This window comes from Brassica napus, chromosome C7 (assembly GCF_020379485.1).
Source record: "Brassica napus cultivar Da-Ae chromosome C7, Da-Ae, whole genome shotgun sequence".
Lineage (NCBI taxonomy): Eukaryota > Viridiplantae > Streptophyta > Magnoliopsida > Brassicales > Brassicaceae > Brassica > Brassica napus.
In genome coordinates this window covers 35,501,333-35,518,653 of record NC_063450.1, presented here as the reverse complement: position 1 = coordinate 35,518,653, position 17,321 = coordinate 35,501,333, and the positions used below count along the sequence as shown (strand labels likewise).

Below are 17,321 nucleotides of genomic sequence, written 5' to 3'. Positions count from 1 at the left end.
GGCGAAGATTCTGAAGAATCGGTATCTTCCTGGGGAGGGATTTTTTTATAACTACCAGACCGCGGAGGATAATCTCTCCATAAGATTCACCCATTGTTGGTCTGGTGATCACCAACAGCACCAGTTAGCTCATCATCATCAAATTGTCCAAGGTCTCCCTCTTCTTCGTTCCCAGAATCAATGTTCTTTTCCGCAGAGCTGTCATCAGAGTATTCTCCAATGTCATCTTCAATTTCCTCTCACCTCCAGGCCCGCCAGTTTGCACAATTAGATTACTGCTTGACAGCATGTTCTTTGACGGTTTCTTAGACAAATCAGCAACAGTAGCATTCACCTCTCTGGTACTAGCTCGAAGCCACTTAGGCACCTGCTCATGACAAGTCATCTCCTCGGTCCAGTCAAATTCTTCATCCATCTGATCGAATAACTCAACTTCTTCCTCGCTTCTGGCAATCATCATGTTCACCTCATGGAGAGAAGGTACATCATGTACGGTTTCTTGATATCTCTCATCATCATGCAATAAAGTCTTCAATGCCATTCTCCGCTCTTCATGAGTCGTCCTTTGGTCAAAACGCCCAACATTAATGACTTCATCAGCCATGTCTGTTGGATATTATTCCTAATGAGACCCTCAATAGATCCTATATACCGGTCCTTCCCAGCCAAGTCATCCTCTAGGTCCATTGAACCACCACTTCTAAGCTCGTCCTCTTTTTGATGTCTGGAAATTTTTTCAACAACATCTTCCATATAAATCACTTTTACTTCCCTCGTCTGCCCAATACGATGGGCTCTGGCAACTGCTTGTTCCTCATTCTTGGGGTTCATATATCACAACTGTGTCAGCAGTCTGAAGGTTGAGACCCCTTCCAGCTGCACGTATACTAAGCAGGAAAATAAAGCAATCAGTATCAGGATCGTTGAAGTCCACAATAGCTGATTCCCGATCTTCTAGGCTGGTAGTCCCATCTATTCTTCGGTATACAAGCCTCCTACATTGCAAATTCTCTTCCAAGATATCAAGGAGTTTAGTCATTGTACTGAAGAGTAATACACGATGGCCTGTCCTCTGTAGCTTTATAAGAATTCTATGCAGAATCCAAAGTTTTCCACATGACCTTACGAGAAAATCCTTAGAAAGATCATGATACGTACGAAGTAGAACGGCCCCCGATCCTCTTTCACTACAGGCGTAGAGGCCAAGCAAAAGAGAAGTGATGAGAAGGACAGATGGCTAGGGAATAATAAGAGAAAGGAATAAAGGTCGTTATCATGTAGATGTTGCTGCACATGGCCTGTTGTGGGTGTGCTTGTCGTGACTCGCAAACGCTGGTGGCAAACGCAAACGTCTGTGGGCATTCACGAGGTCCATAGAGTCTATAAAAGTAGAGAGAGTCGTTTGTTGTCTTTATCAATTGGGTGATCCAAGTTGTAGTAGGCAGAGAGAGTCCTTTAACGTCTCTGGGAACTTTGTTTCATTCATTTTTTAAAAATTGTTCTTTTCCTTTGTTCTTGAGAGTTTATACAAAAGAGATAAGTTGTTCTTATCAGATGTTCAATCAAAATCTGGAGCAAATGTAGCGTTTTCAAAGATTTACCTAAGAGAACAACTTTGAACGTTGATCCTTTGTACCAACATAATATATGCATGAAACATATGGCATCCAAGTATGGAGTTCACTCTGCAAAAGAAAAAGAAAAACCTTAATCGTGTATAGAATTATCAGATAGAAGTCGACAAAAGATAGCAAGAGCTGGTGATGCAGCATAAAGCATCCTATTTCGGTTGGGTTTTCGATTTCTAGTTTCCTTTTATATTTGTTCTAGATAAACATAGTTTAACTTAAAAGATTAGGATTAAGACTTAAGGATAAAAGATTAGATTCTAATCCCTAAGGACTTAGGACTTTTCATGTGGTTATATATAGTGAGCTCTTGATTTGTGAGAGTCACTACTTTTGATTATTGATTTATTAAACTTAGAGCTTTGTGTTAAACAACTCTTAAATCCTTACTTCTGGGCATTCTCTAAGAATTCAACAGACTTAAAAAGGCTTAGATAACGGGCATTCTCAGAATTCAACGTTACCTTCGCGTTATCGGTTACCTTTGGTTACTTCCGCTCTATTAGTTGGTATCAGAGACCTTTTAATTACGTTTCTACGCGTGATTATCGATCTTCGGTTTCAATGGCACCTCGTCCAAACGAGTGGACACAGATGCAGCAGTTCCTGGAGGACTTTCAGGAGAATTTTCAAGATAATATGAAACGAACCTTGTCTGAAGCAATTCAGACTGGAGTTCAAGCTGGAGTGCAGACCTCCCTTGCAGCAAACGCAGCAGACGACGCCCACGCAGCTCCACGACAACGCCACAACAACAACCCTGTTTTCGAAGTACGTGATGACGGCGATGACCTGGCCAATCCCTTCGGCGACAACAACCAGCATCGTCAACAAAACCGTCAACACCAGCGCCGGAACAACGATGACGCACGATGGTCAATGGGTATCAAACTCGATATCCCCGAGTATCATGGTGGCTCGCAACCAGAAGACTTACTTGACTGGTTTGTTGCCGCCGACGAATTCCTCGAGTTCAAGGAGGTTCCGGCAAACAAACAAGTCTCTTATGTAGCGACTCGATTCCGCGGCCACGCCGCATCATGGTGGAATCAAGTTAAGTTAACACGGACTCACCGTGGTAAAGAAAAGATTCAAGAATGGGACAAGTTGAAAAAGCATATGCGCAAAACTTTCATACCATACAACTTTGAGCGTCTCCTATTCCAGAAGTTTCACCATATCCGACAAGGAGCGCGTCCCGTCGAAGAGTATGCTAATGAATTCAACCAGATGCTTACGCGTATTGATATTCATGACTCCGAGGACCAGCTTGTGGCTCGATTTTTCGCAGGTCTCCGTCCTCAACTCCAGAACATGCTACACCAGTTTGATCCTAGCTCTGTCGCCGAAGCACGCCAAAGAGCTTTGCTGGTCGAACAACAGACACGTTTAGGAGCTACCCAGTGGACTGGAAACAATCGCCCACGCAATACAACAACTGCTGATGACTCCAAATCCACCACAGCTACAACAAACTCAACTGGCCAGAATTCGAACGCACGCCCGGTAGAAGCCGTCGCAGCAGCAGCCGAAGCTCGTCCGTCGCGCCCTAATGCTGGTCGTCGTGGTCTGCTTGCAACTGATCGAGAGTGCGTTGACGAACCTATTTATGATGATTACGATGAACAAGGAGAGGAGGTTGACGAAGAAGAAGTTCATGGAGATACTGGTACATTCCTCATGCTACGCCGCAGCTGTTTCGCCCCAAAAACCAACGAAACATGGCAACGAACGTCTCTATTTACCACTACTTGTACGGTCAAGGGAAAAGTTTGTCGCTTCGTTATCGATTCGGGATGCTCGGCGAATGTGATATCTGAGGAAGCTGTCCGTAAACTTGCGCTCACAGCAGAAGATCATCCTCATCCTTACAGATTGCTATGGATGCAAACAGGCGCAGAAGTTTAGGTTTCTCAGCGAGCATTATTAACTCTCTCTATCGGGTCCTTCTATAAGGACAATTTATATTGTGATATCACCCCTATGGATGTTTCAAATATCATACTTAGATGACCTTGGCAATACGACAGAGAAGTCATACACAACGGCAAAACAAACACGAACTCATTCATGTTTGAGGGTCGCAGGATTACACTACTTCCGACGCCGGACACAGATCAAGCAAGCTCGAGGACCAACAAACAGCTGCCACCAAAGAAAAACTTGCTGATTATCTCCAAGTCGCAATTTGAACAAGAACTCCGTGACTCACAGCCACTATTTGCATTGGTTGCCGTCACACCACCGCCAGTCCAACAACAACCTTGTCCGCCAGCTTTCTCTTCTATTCTTCAGGAATTTGATGACTTGTTCCCCGACGAATTACCAGCGGGATTGCCACCTTTACGTGACATACAACAACATAATGATCTGGTGCCCAACGCGGTTCTACCCAACCGCGCACACTATCGTATGAGTCCTGAGGAACATGAAGAACTTCGTCGGCAGGTGGAGAAACTTCTTATCAAAGGGTACGTTCGAGAGAGTTTGAGTCCTTGCCTAGTTCCAGCTTTATTAATTCCAAAGAAAGACCGTTCTTGGCGTATGTGTGTTGAGAGTCGGGCTATCAACAAAATTACGACCCGATATAGATTTCCGATACCAAGACTTGATGATCTTTTAGATCAAATCGGCAAGGCATCTATCTTCACCAAATTGGACCTAAAAGCGGTTACCATCAGATTCGTATTCGTCCAGGAGACGAGTAGAAGACAGCGTTTAAAACCCGAGAAGGACTTTTGAATGGTTGGTCATGCCCTTCGGGTTATCTAACGCTCCAAGCACATTTATGCGCGTCATGAACCAAGCCCTCCGCCCCTTTATTGGACGTTTCGTCGTCGTCTATTTCAACGACATCCTTATCTTCAGCACCACACTTGAAGAGCATCTGGCGCATTTACGTGAGGTATTACTTTCCTTGCGCAAAGAAAAATTGTTTGCTAAACATAAGTGTGAGTTCGGAGCATCTGAGGTCTTGTTCTTGGGCTACGTAGTGTCATCCACGGGATTGAGAGTAGACCCGCAGAAGGTCGAAGCCGTCGCTTCTTGGCCTACACCGACCATGATTTCCAAAGTTCGAAGCTTCCATGGCCTATCGTCCTTTTATCGGCGTTTTATCCACAATTTCAGTGATATAATGGCCCCAATAACTGATTGTATGAAAGGGGTTTCTTTTGCTTGGACCGCAGAGGCGTCAGTAGCATTCTCCACCATAAAAGACAAACTTACTTCGGCTCCTATATTGGTGCTTCCCGACTTCGATTCTCCTTTCGAGCTACACTGCGATGCATCAAAATTGGGAATCGGAGCGGTCCTCAGTCAGCTCGGACGGCCCATGGCGTTTTATAGTGAGAAATTGGCGGGAGCTTGCAGTCGTTACAGCACATACGACATTGAGTTTTATGCAATTGTTCAAGCCGTCAAGCATTGGCGACACTATCTGGCTCACAAGGAGTTCGTCTTGTTCACGGATCATGTGGCCTTAAAGTATTTAGGATCGCAGGACTGCTTATTTACAGAAGTTTACGTTTGTTATCAAAAACCAGGCCAGAAAACTTAATAAAGTTCCCGATGCTTTGAGTCGACGTCACGCCTTGGTCTCCACGTTACGTGTTTTGGTTCCCGGGTTCGACATTTTCGCTGATTTATACCCGATGGATCCGTTCTTCTCCCCGATCTGGATGGATCTTACGCATGGAGTTCGTTCTGATTTCTCGTTTGTGGAAGGGTTCATCTTCAAAAACAATCGCCTTTGTGTACCAGTTTGCAGTTTGCGGTTACAGATCATCCAGGAGTTGCATAACGAGGGTCATATTGGCCGCGATCGTACCCTAAAGTGGGTCACTGATTCCTATTTTTGGCCATCTTTGCGGCGAGACGTGGAGAGATTTGTGTCTCGGTGTACGACTTGTCAACGCGGTAAGGGCCAAGCCTCCAACGCGGGTCTTTACTTGCCATTACCCATTCCGACGCAGCCGTGGAGCGACATCAGCATGGACTTTGTTCTTGGTTTACCACGGACACAACGCGGATACGATTCAATCTTTGTCGTCGTTGATTGTTTCTCCAAGATGGTACACTTTATTCCGTGTTAAAAGACAACTGATGCGGTTCAAGTTGCTCAATTGTTCTTTCGTGAAATCTATCGACTACACGGTCTTCCGCAGTCTATAGTTTCTGATCGCGATGTTCGGTTCATTAGTCATTTTTGGAGGTCGCTTTGGAAGCTTTTTAAAACAAGTTTGGATATGAGTTCTGCGTACCATCCACAGTCGGATGGTCAAACTGAGGTCGTCAATCGCTCTTTGGGTAACATGTTGCGATGTTTAGTAGGAGATAACATACGGTCATGATATTCTCTCCTGTGCCAGGCGGAGTTTGCGCATAACCATGCCTATAACCGCTCTCTTGGCTTCAGTCCTTTTAAAGTCGTTTATGGAATCGTGCCTCGCGGTCTGTTGTCTTTAACGACGTTGCCTCAAACTGGCGAGTTCCATGGTCGGGCAGTCGAGCTCATTGCCGAGCTGTCTACAGTGCATTCTCGCGCCCAGGACAATCTGCAGGGTACTGCTATTAAGTATAAAAGGGCTGCAGATAAGCATCGGCGTGAAGTAAATTTCCAAGTGGGTGATCAGGTGTGGGCTGTTTTAACTAAAGACAGGTTTCCTGTAGGACAATACAACAAATTGAAAGCAAGAAAGTTAGGACCGGTGGAGATCGTCGAGAGAATTAATGCAAATGCATATCGCCTGGCTTTGCCTCCCCATGTCCATACTGCCAACGTTTTCAATGTCAAGCACTTATTCAAGTACGAACCTGACGATGACATCCTTTCCGGATTCGTGGACGAATCGCTCGTACGGGAGGAGCCTGATGCAGCATAAAGCATCCTATTTCGGTTGGGTTTTCGATTTCTAGTTTCCTTTTATTTTTATTCTAGATAAACATAGTTTAACTTAAAAGATTAGGATTAAGACTTAAGGATAAAAGATTAGATTCTAATCCCTAAGGACTTAGGAATTTTCATGTGGTTATATATAGTGAGCTCTTGATTTGTGAGAGTCACTACTTTTGATTATTGATTTATAAAACTTAGAGCTTTGTGTTAAACAACTCTTAAATCCTTACTTCTAGGCATTCTCTAAGAATTCAACAGACTTAAGAAGGCTTAGATAACGGACATTCTCAGAATTCAACGTTACCTTCGCGTTATCGGTTACCTTTGGTTACTTCCGCTCTATTAGCTGGCAAGTACTCTAAGGAAAACAGACGAGTTCATCAACTGGAAATGGTCATGTCAGCACAACTAACAGGCTAGAGTCAAAGTTAAGCATAAATAATGGATAAAAGAGACTTGCTGGGAAAGTGAGTTGAGGAATTATGAGTTTATAGACTCGGGGTCTCGAATAAACCATTCGTGCATGGTTTCTGTGAAAATTATAAGAGACTCTAACACAGATCACAAACCTTCCAGTTCACCAGAACAGTATTGGGAACGATGATGAGATGTGGTCCATAATCCCCTTGAACTCCATAAGGTAAGCAATCAGTGCCACCTACACAGCGAAAACCAAAAAAAGTCAGTATATAGTGCCAACAGAAACATATAACGCTTTACTGCAAGTACAGTAAATCCAGGAATCCCTGCTGAGAGCATAATTAACCTGCACAGTTTTTCCAAGACCCATCTCATCAGCCAAGATCCCATTTAATTTGTTATTATACAAGGAGAGCATCCATTGCAGTCCAACCTAAAAGGCACAGAGCACAACACCTTAGAAACCAGTAAAATGTGGCACAACAGAGAAAAGAATTCACAATACAACGACACAGAGCCTGTATGAAAGAGATACCAGCTGGTAATTGAGCATCGACAGCATGAGCCAGAAGTATAATACCTAGAGTAAGGCATAACAAAACGGGTAAGGGAAACGCTAAAGGCAGCATCCAAGGAGATTCCTAATTGTGCGTTGTGTACAGTCTGAGCGTAGGTATTTTACAGATCAGCACATACATTTTCAGCAGTAAGCTGCACTGGCTGATAAGTTATGAGAAACAACTATTACTTTGCTATTTCCCCCATCCAAATTTGTTTGGTCTGTGTAATGACTTACTTGTTAACAGATGAATTATCTTTTGGCGCATTCATTTCCACAAATCTATTTCTGATCACAACTTCTTCCCGAGCACAAGCAGCTGCCGCCCTGACCTCTTCTTCTGAAAGGCCCTGCATCAAGAACGAGAAAAGGTAAGCTACCATCAACAATAACTTTGAAAAAGAAGAATTCTACTCTCTAAGATATGCAAAGTCAACATTTATGCTGAAATTTATATAGAGTAAAGGTAAAGTATAGAAGCAATATGTATACCTGCAATCTCGCGGCAATTGCTGCAGCATTCGCTGCCCCCTCCACTTCCTGTTGATTCTTTGTGGCAGTAATCTTACCTCCAAGTTTATGGAGATAATCTTCCGTTTGGGTAAAAAATGAAGAGAGAACAGTATATCTTTCACCAGGTATATTTGTTTGCTGTTCCAGCAACATCTCCCTGTACCTTTCTACATCATTATTTTTCAATGCCTCCATCCTTTTGTTCCGGCCAACATCCGGTCTCTTCGAGAACTCTCTCAACATTTTTTCATGGTATTTGGCAACTCCCCCTTTACGAGCAGTGCGTGCATCACGTATACACCAGTGAGCCTCAAGGATTTTCTTACGCCACTGAAAAATGGTTTTCAGCTGCTTCTCTCTAACAGCTTTCTGGTTGGCCGGTACTTGTCTATTCATTTCAAGGCGTTGTCATTCGCACAACCTCACAAATTTACGGTATGGCCTATCAGGCATGGACATTATATCCTGCTGTTGTCGATCCACTTCATCTTTAACACGAGACTGAAGAGCCGATAGCCTGAGCTTTTTCTCTTCAATCTGAAGCCGCAAAACAAGATCCGGCCTAATCCTTTTCCTTTCCAAGTTTGTTGCTAGTAGACCATTTATCTTTTTCAAACTGTCTGTTGTTTTTTTTTGTTAAAGAATTATGCACCTTCTTCACAGATCAGGTCTTTGATATCATAAGCTAATGTGAGATTGTTACTGGCATTGGCTGTTGCAGATCCATAAGTGTCATGTTTTTGAGTGAAAAGGGGAAAATCAAACAATGGTCCATGATATTTCCTTGCAGAGGCTGTATCCTTAGGCTGCGGGGGAGAGATTGCTTGTGGCGGAACATTAGATTGGCTTCCATCAGATGCAACAGCTTTTCCCTTATCAGCAATAGAATCACTTCTAGGAGTCTGTTGAGTACTAGCATCTGCTCCTTGGTCTGACTTAACTGGGAATGCATCAGTTTGTTGCTCCTCTTTCGTAACCGCATCAGTAGAAGCAGCTTCTTTTTCTAGATTTTGAAATAATTGGCTGTGGCCCGTCGCCAAAGGTACTTCTGTATCTCCACCATTATCTGCCTCTTTAGCAAAAATCTGTCCATTTGAAGAAGCAGCAGTCTTAGACTCTTTGCCAGACTCCAGTGACCTTGCTTGGTTTTCTACAGTTTTATTTGAAGATTTATCCTGAACATGAACTCTCACAGGAACTGCGTCTGTACTTCAAGCGGTGGTGGAGCAATAGATTTAAAAAGCTCCCGAGGCAAAGAACCTTCTCCTTTCTGCCAATTAAAAAGCAAAAGGAAAGAAAATCAAACAACGTGATTTGTAGAAAGGTTATGAAGTCAATGATACATCGCCAGCAACATATACATCAGAATAAATAATAATAAATAATAATAAATGAAGAAACAGACAAAGGTAAACACCTTCAAACGACGAAATGCCAGTATCTGGGCTTTGAAAACATGGAGTTGTTGTTTGGTAAATCCTGATCGCTGCTGTGCTTGTTTGGTCCCCCGTCCACTCTGAAGGGAAGATTTACTAGGTAACCCAGCGTCAGATAGAGCAGCTTTTGGACTGGGTGCATTCAGCTGCCTAGGCTGCTGCATTTGCAAATGCTCAGCAGAACCTAAACTTTTATTTGTAGACGCAGTGTGATCCAAAACATGTGTCTCATTTGCAGACGTCTGCATGGAATTTCCTGAGGGCGTCCCATTTGTAGGCTGAACTAAATGACGAGGATACAGTGGATTATCTCTCCCTTGGGCGGAGAAGGGATTCGCAGCAGGGTTCATCATTCTGGGACTGGAAGTCGAGGCAAATGTAGATATTGCATGTCTGGCCTTCCCTGATCCTGACATGCCCAGAGATATCACCAGTAGAGCTGGGACGAGGTGAGTTCTCCCCTGGAACACCTGAAGATGAAGATGGCTGGCTAGACACTGGGATGCTGACTGTGAACCCACACTGCCTTCGTTAGCTTTCTGTTGGGCAGCCATTCTTGCCTGGAGTATGTGCATCATTTGGCTGGCGTTGGCAGGATGCAAGAGATCAATATTACGCTCGCGCGCGCCCATGCCTGCATCACCTGCCACTGCTGTGAAAGCGCAAGTTGGTTGGTCCCCATATTATTGACACCCTGTGGACCCTGTGGTGCCTGCATAGGCCTAATGATATTTCCAGGCATTAGTTGTCCGGTTCCAACTTGCTGAGGATGAGGTTTTGTCTCGTTCCTTTGTTGAGGACCTGATTCCATCTGCCTTTCACCGCGAGTAAACTGTTCAGCAGATGGATTAGAAGGCCTGAGCCTGATTAGATGCCTGGATCTGCGGCATCGTGCCTTGCATGTTCAACATACCCATCCGTGCGTCTTGATCCTTAGATGAACCCAGCATTCCCATTCTAGCTTGCTGCTGTGCTTTTTGTTGCTGTGCCTGTAAAGCAAACTGAAGATACGCTTGCTGCATTGGATTAAAATTCTGCTGGCCCTCTTGGGAAGAACCCTGTTGTTGTTGTTGTGGTTGTGGTTGAGGAGAGTCAAATAATCTCCTAGGTTGCTGAGGGTGCTGCATAGAGCCAGACGAAGAACAAAAGTTGCCACCTCCCATCATCCCCTGAACCCCACCAGCATGATACGCAAACATGCCATCATTTGCCTCTGAGTTTCTCACCTGCTGCTGCTGCAATAATTTATTAGAGAATTCAGAGCAACTATTCGTTTGTACATATATATATTGGCAAATAGAGAATTCAAATAGCGTTACTCAACTAACTACGCAGCTTCAATTTAAATAAATTGGCAACTACTGAACTGAGAAACAGTTGAAACCCCCCACTAAACTGAATAAAAGCAAGATTAAGGGACAAAAATTGGTAAACAACAAAGATCAGTTTTCTCCTCTAAACGAACACAATCCACAATTCCAACATACTTTGCAACTTTCAGTTCATCTTCGTAACTCTTTACCTGCCTAGACGCCAGCTGCTGCTGCTGTTGCTGTTGAACGGATGAAGAAGAAGAAGTCGGAGACGCCGCGGATGATGCGGAGTTGGTCCGACCAGCCGGACCCATGCCCGGATTCCGGGCGTAGCCTCCGCCACTGCCTCCAGATGCACGCACTTTCTTCGAGGAATCTGAGAGCAAACCAAATGCACAATACTAGAGAATAAGAAGACCAAAAGTTCAAAAACCCTGTATAAGGCCCATCGGCCCATAACAAGAATTTTGAAATATATTACCGAAATATATTACCAAAATATCTTAAATTTTTAAGAGTTTGTTACTGTCAAGTCCCGCCAAGCACAGACGGAGAGAAGAAGAGCCGACGGAAGAGAGAAACGGCGATCTGATCGTCTTCTCATCCATCTATCAGCCAGTTCGTTAATCTCGGTATGTGAATCACATCGTCAACAATGAATTTTTCATCGAATCGTGAACTAGAATAGCCCTGTTCTTTTGCGGGACGCAGCATCAGCGGCGAAAATCAAAATTTAACGAACAAAACAGAGAATTGCAAACGTAGCGTCTTTATATACTTCCTGCCGGCGACTGTCGCAAGTGATCTTTTCGGCGATTTCTTCGCCGCTGTAAAATGCAGCGTCTCCCGGACAATCTTGACGTGTGGCTTGCGTCAATCTTTTGACTCTGTATTTTAATTTATTGCTGACATGTCCTTTAAAATTCTTTTATATTTTTGTGACGCACTGCGTCCAGCAAAAGAACAGGGCTATTCTTTTCGCTCGTTTCGTTTTCGATTTTGTTCGTTGTTAAGTTTTGAAATTAGCGATCGTGCATCAGATTCGAGAATCCTGTATGTGAATCGTGAATTGCAATGGAAACAGTCGTTGATTGCGATGATCTAATTCTACTATTGTGATGATCGAGTTGATTGCGAAAATGATCAAATTCTACTAATTGCAATGGAAAGAGTCGTTGATTGCGATGATCTAATTAGAGCTGTAAACTGGGTTAGCCCACATCCTTTAGCCCACGTACTTTATCCATTTATTGTTGGTGAACAAAGAATAACCATGTCCATTAGGAACCATGTACATTAAGGATCATACCCACTAACATCCATGTTTACATGGACTGCCATGGAGTCCATAATAGACCATATAAGAAATTTTTTAATTTTTAATCTATAAGAAAATTGACGGGAAAACTCGATTTTTCGGGTTTGGCAGGAAAACTCGATATTTCGGGTTTGACAGGAAAACTCGATTTTTCAGTTTTGGTAGAAACACGATTTTCCAGTTTTGGCGGGAAAACTCGATTTTGCGGTTTATTTTGCGGTTTTGGCAGGAAAACTCGATTTTGCGGTTTTGGCGGGAATACTCGATTTTGCGGTTTTGGCGGGAAAACTCGATTTTGCGGTTTGGCGGGAAAACTCGATTTTGCGGTTTGGCGGAAAAACTCGATTTTGCGGTTTGGCGAGAAAACTCGATTTTGCGGTTTGGCGGGAAAACTCGATTTTGCGGTTTTGGCGGGAAAACTCGATTTTGCGGTTTTGGTGGAAAAACTTGATATTCCGGTTTTGGTGGGAAAACTCAATTTCTCCGATGGAACTCAGTTTCAATCACCAAAATTGCCAAAGGAGTCGCAGAAACTCTCTTTCATGATGAAATGAAATTTTCCAATTTTCTCCCAAATTTTGGAAACCCTATAATTTTTTTTTAATTGGGCCGCTCCATGTTCATATTAACCAAATCCACAAACACCCATAGATTAATTGGTTTCCCAATTTTGACCATTTAAAACCCATCTGGAAATATGGTTATAACTAATGGAAGCCCAAATATATTTGAACATGGAAGCCCATTGGAGAGCCCAACCATTTTGCAGCTCTAGATCTAATTCTACTAATTGCAATGGAAACAGTTGTAGATTCTCTAATTCTACTATTGTGATGATCTAGTTGATTGCGAAAATGATGCTGCTGATTGTTTAACTTATCATTCTGTAGATTCTCTAATTGTACTTATCATTCTTGAAAATGATTATGATCAGGTTCTGAAAAATTCAGGACGACGATGGTCAAAAAGAAAAGCAAGAAGGAGAAGGGAGGTTCTTCGTTGAAAAACAGCGACGCTGCTGCAGCTGTTTCGTTGAAAAACAGTGATGCTGCAGCTGCTTCTTTGAAAAACAGTGATGCTGCAGCTGCTGCGTCTACTTCGGTAAGATAGCTTCACTGAAATTTATAACTTGGTCATATTTCTTTAAGTAAAGACCTGTATGATTAATGGATGCTTGTTGGATGCTGATTAGTCATTTTGATAATCTCTATTTTCTGATAATGGATGCTGATTAGTTATTTCGATGCTGCTTAATGGATGCACAAACTCTGATAATCTCTTTCTTTTGAATTTGTCAGATGAGGTTTGAGAGCGATGAAGAGAAAGCTAGACTTCTTTTCAGTGAGCGTCTTATATCGATGATCAAGGGTGATGAAATTAGTCTCCGTTTTAAAAACTACATAAGTAAATTCTATACCAAAGAAGAGATGCAACAGGCAGAGAATGATCTCATCGACAAGAGTGATCGTATGGACAAGAACGAAACAAAGTATATCTACCAACGCCTCACCAAAGCGGTAAACAATACTATTCGCTTAAACGGTTATGAAAGATTTGCTAAGAAGTGTGCCGAAGAGAGAGATCTTGAAGAAGCTCACAAGAAAAGATTTGGTGCGGCTGAGATTGAGCTTTGGACAGGTGAACCTCAAACTAACAAGAAGAAGAAGAAGCCGAAGAAGAAAGATACTCCTGTCGTAAGCTATTCCTCGCGTGGTGACCTTTGTACTGAGAAAGAACAAAGTACGAGTCTTAACCTCTCCTCCAAGTACCGGCAGCAACGCTACAAACTCTTCTCTTTATACGACAAAGGTATCCAATGGACGAAGAAGGATAGTACTCAGTGACGCCCGAGGAAATTGCAGTCAAACAAGCAGAGAGATGCCGCGGGAAAATGGTGATCGATTGCTTCTCAGGTGTTGGTGGTAACACCATCCAGTTTACTAAAGTGTAAGTCTCCTTCCTTCCTCTAGCTTGTTTGATTTTTGATGTTTTACTAAACCAATTTTTTTTTTATGGAATAGATGTTCATCTGTGATTGCTATAGACATCGATCCTCTGAAGATCAAAATGGCTGTGAACAACGCAACGGTATATGGAGTAGTTGATCGTGTAGACTATGTCGTTGGGGATTTCATTAACTTGGCTCTCAAAGTAAACTTTCTTTCTCTGCAAGTGCTAGAGACTCTTGCCTTGTCCTAATTTATATATATCTTCTAGGCAGATATATTGTTTCTTTCCCCACCATGGGGAGGACCCATGTACAACAAGGTTGGGAGGTACACACTGGACATTATTCAACCAAAAGACGGGCAACACATTCATGTCATTTTGTAACTGTTCATGTGAGTTTGTACTCAATATATTATACAGTTATGATTGTTTTGTGTAGGTACTCATTGTTTCGTATTGCTCGATCCATCACCCCAAACATCATCATGTTTCTACCCAGAAATATTGATTTAGAACAATTGGAAGAACTAGCTAGGCTCTCCTCGCCTCCTCTAACTCTTGAGGTAAATCATTGTCAAGAAGAACGACACTACAAGATTTTGCTTCTTCACAGTTTCATTATGTTGTGATTTCAGATAGAAGAAAACTATGTTCAAGGAAAAATCAAAGCCATAAAGGCTTATTTCAGTTGCAGTGCTAAGAAGAATTTAACATTTCATTTGTCTGAATCTCCTACAGAACTGGAGAGTGATTTGGTGAGTATGCAGCTATTGATTTGGTGAGTATGGTGCTATTGATTTGGTGAGTATGATGCTAAACATTGTGCTGTATTGTTTGCAGCGACAAGTCTTGAAGATTGTACAAAACTCTGAGACGACAATAAAAAAACTTGTCTTAGACCTTGAAGCATCTTTTGACAGAAAAATGGACAAGCTCACTAAGGAGATCAAGGAGATCAAAACCTTAATATCAAGGTTCAACACAAGATGGTAAAAATACCTCTTTTCACCCTCTCAGATTGTCTATTGATCATGTTCCATTATCCACGGATACATATAAGGGTTGTTTTGAGTTTCTTTTTCTTTTGTCGGTATTAATTCATTTTTTTTTGAGTGAATTAGTCTAAAAACCAAAAAGAATGTGGAAAGTGGAGCGCGTGGTGTGTAAGTGAGTGTCAAAATGACGATTGTAACCCTATGTTTACATGGAGATATAAAAGAATATTTTTACAGATTTTTATAGGTCTTTAAAAGGTTACTGTAGACAAGCGAGAGTGAATCCTATCTACCGGCTTCTTTGATGCAAACGACAATACTAATTATATTAAAATACAAAATCATTCTACGACTCTACATGCAGAAATGTGTGTAATTACAATTGTGTATAGTTCTTGTGTGTGAAGCCGTATACAAAAAAGGTATACATGATTTTTACAGACTTACAGTCACATATTTGCATACGATTGGTTACAGTCATATATGTAATGATTTTGTTGGTGATCAATTGATCATTAAGTGAAATATTTTGAAAATATTTAGTTGGGGAAAGTATACGTATTGGTGGGTAAATATTATACAGATACATAATAACAAAATTTTGGTATGTAGCCGGATAAAACTGTATTTATCTTACTAGACATAATATTAGCGTAAAATAATTAAATAGAAATACTTAAAAATTTTGTTAACCGAATAAAAAAATTCAAAGATCAACTAAGAATAATTTTAGGCATTGATAAGATAGAGATTTCACTACAAGAAAACACTGGCTTTACAACGAAGTTTTACAACGAACATAATTCCTCGTAAATTTACAAGTAGATTACGTCGACGTTACGACGAAAAGCAGTTTCGTCGTAAAGCGGATGTAATATTACAACGAAACTGTTTCGTCGTAAAGTCGTTGTAAAGTTACAACGCTTTTACGTGAAAAATTAAATTCCACGTAAACGCTTTGTAATGTAACAAGGACTTTACGACGAATCCTGCTTCCTTATCTTTCCTCGTAAAGACGTTGTAATGTTACAAGGACTTTACGAGGAATCCTATTTCCTTATATTTCCTCGTAATGGCGTTGTAATTTAACAAGTATTTTACAACGAATCGGGTTACCGTTATACTTGGTCGAAACGTGTATTAAGTGTGCTTTATACCTAACTAAATTCCTTGTAAAGTGGATGTAAAATCCTTGTAAAAAAGTTGTAAATCCGTAGTAATACATTGCGTTGTAAAATACTTGTTAAACCTTTACCTACCAAACTGAAAAACACAACTAAAAAAAATGGCTGATGGATGCAATATCTACGAGATACGGAGTTGGACGATTAGTGACTTTCCTGCTTATGGGATATTGTCTGGGTGGACAACTCATGGAAGATTATCTTGTCCAATTTGTCGTGGATCGACAGATGCTTTTCAACTGAAGAATGGTAGAAAGAGTTGTTGGTTTGATTGTCATCGTCGATTTCTTCCCATCTCCCATCCGTACCGAAGAAATAAGACATTGTTTAGATACAAAAAAGTTGTCAGAGATAGTCCTCCTCCATATCTCACCGGACAACAGATCCTAGCAGAAATTGATTATTATGGAGCTCTGGAAACGGTGCCGCGTGGAGGAAACCGGACAACAGTTGTCAGAGATAGTCCTCCTCCATATCTCAACACCAATTGGTGTTGTGGATGTCAACTCTGGGAGAAGATACAACAAATTCGAGCCTTTCATCCTAGCTTCCCAGGCTGAACAAGTTAGCTTTCTTCCATACCCTCGCCTTCGAAGTTCTGGGATTAATTGGTTGGCTACTATCAAAATTACACCTCGTGGACGAATTGTTGCTGGAGAAGAACCACCATTGCAAGAAGAAGATGCTATTAATGAAGTTGAGGTTCCTGATCAACAACTTGATGAAAATCTTATGATCGACCCAAATAACCATCAATATGAAGATCTTCCCGAAGATGCGACAGATGAAGCACGTGAAGACGAGTTCGATTGTAGTGACGACGATGACTGTTCAGATGTTGATGAGAACTCAAACGATTCAGAATGATGTAATATATGTAACAAATGTTGTTTTTATCTTTACAAAATATTGTACCCAATGTTGTTTTTTATTGCTTAAGTGAGATACTTAATGTATGTGTACTATAAGTTGTCTTGTATAATATCTATTTCTTAAGGTAAAACAATTTATTTTGTTGAAGTTAAGGGTTTTAGTTGGATAAAGAGGATGAAAGTATTAATGAGTGATAATGGTAAAGATGATAACTTTGGGGTTTAGGGATTTGATT

At 41.7% G+C, this 17,321-nt stretch overlaps 2 protein-coding genes across 3 annotated transcripts; one reads left to right on the top strand and one right to left on the bottom strand.

Annotated features, from left to right (window-relative positions):
• Positions 1–8,425: 8,425 nt before the first annotated feature.
• On the bottom strand, positions 8,426–10,085 carry LOC125575520 (ATP-dependent helicase BRM-like). Its single transcript, XM_048764193.1, has 4 exons — positions 9,435–10,085; positions 9,278–9,287; positions 8,721–9,167; positions 8,426–8,637 (listed from the first exon to the last, which is right to left on the bottom strand). The coding sequence occupies exons 1-4, from the start codon at positions 10,083–10,085 to the stop codon at positions 8,426–8,428; spliced, it is 1,320 nt and encodes a 439-aa protein (XP_048620150.1).
• Positions 10,086–12,512: 2,427 nt separating this feature from the next.
• Positions 12,513–15,267, top strand: LOC106350936 (trimethylguanosine synthase). 2 transcript variants are annotated; one of them, XM_013792085.3, is made up of 7 exons: positions 12,514–13,185; positions 13,383–14,031; positions 14,106–14,235; positions 14,302–14,360; positions 14,474–14,597; positions 14,670–14,789; positions 14,875–15,267. In XM_013792085.3, the coding sequence occupies exons 2-7, from the start codon at positions 13,976–13,978 to the stop codon at positions 15,025–15,027; spliced, it is 642 nt and encodes a 213-aa protein (XP_013647539.2). In that variant the 5' UTR covers positions 12,514–13,185; positions 13,383–13,975; the 3' UTR covers positions 15,028–15,267. The 2 variants fall into 2 exon arrangements, with proteins under 2 accessions (XP_022563037.1, XP_013647539.2); XM_022707316.2 differs by lacking the exons at positions 14,106–14,235; positions 14,302–14,360; positions 14,474–14,597; positions 14,670–14,789; positions 14,875–15,267 and having other exon boundaries at positions 12,513–13,185; positions 13,383–13,972.
• The last annotated feature ends 2,054 nt before the right edge of the window (positions 15,268–17,321 follow it).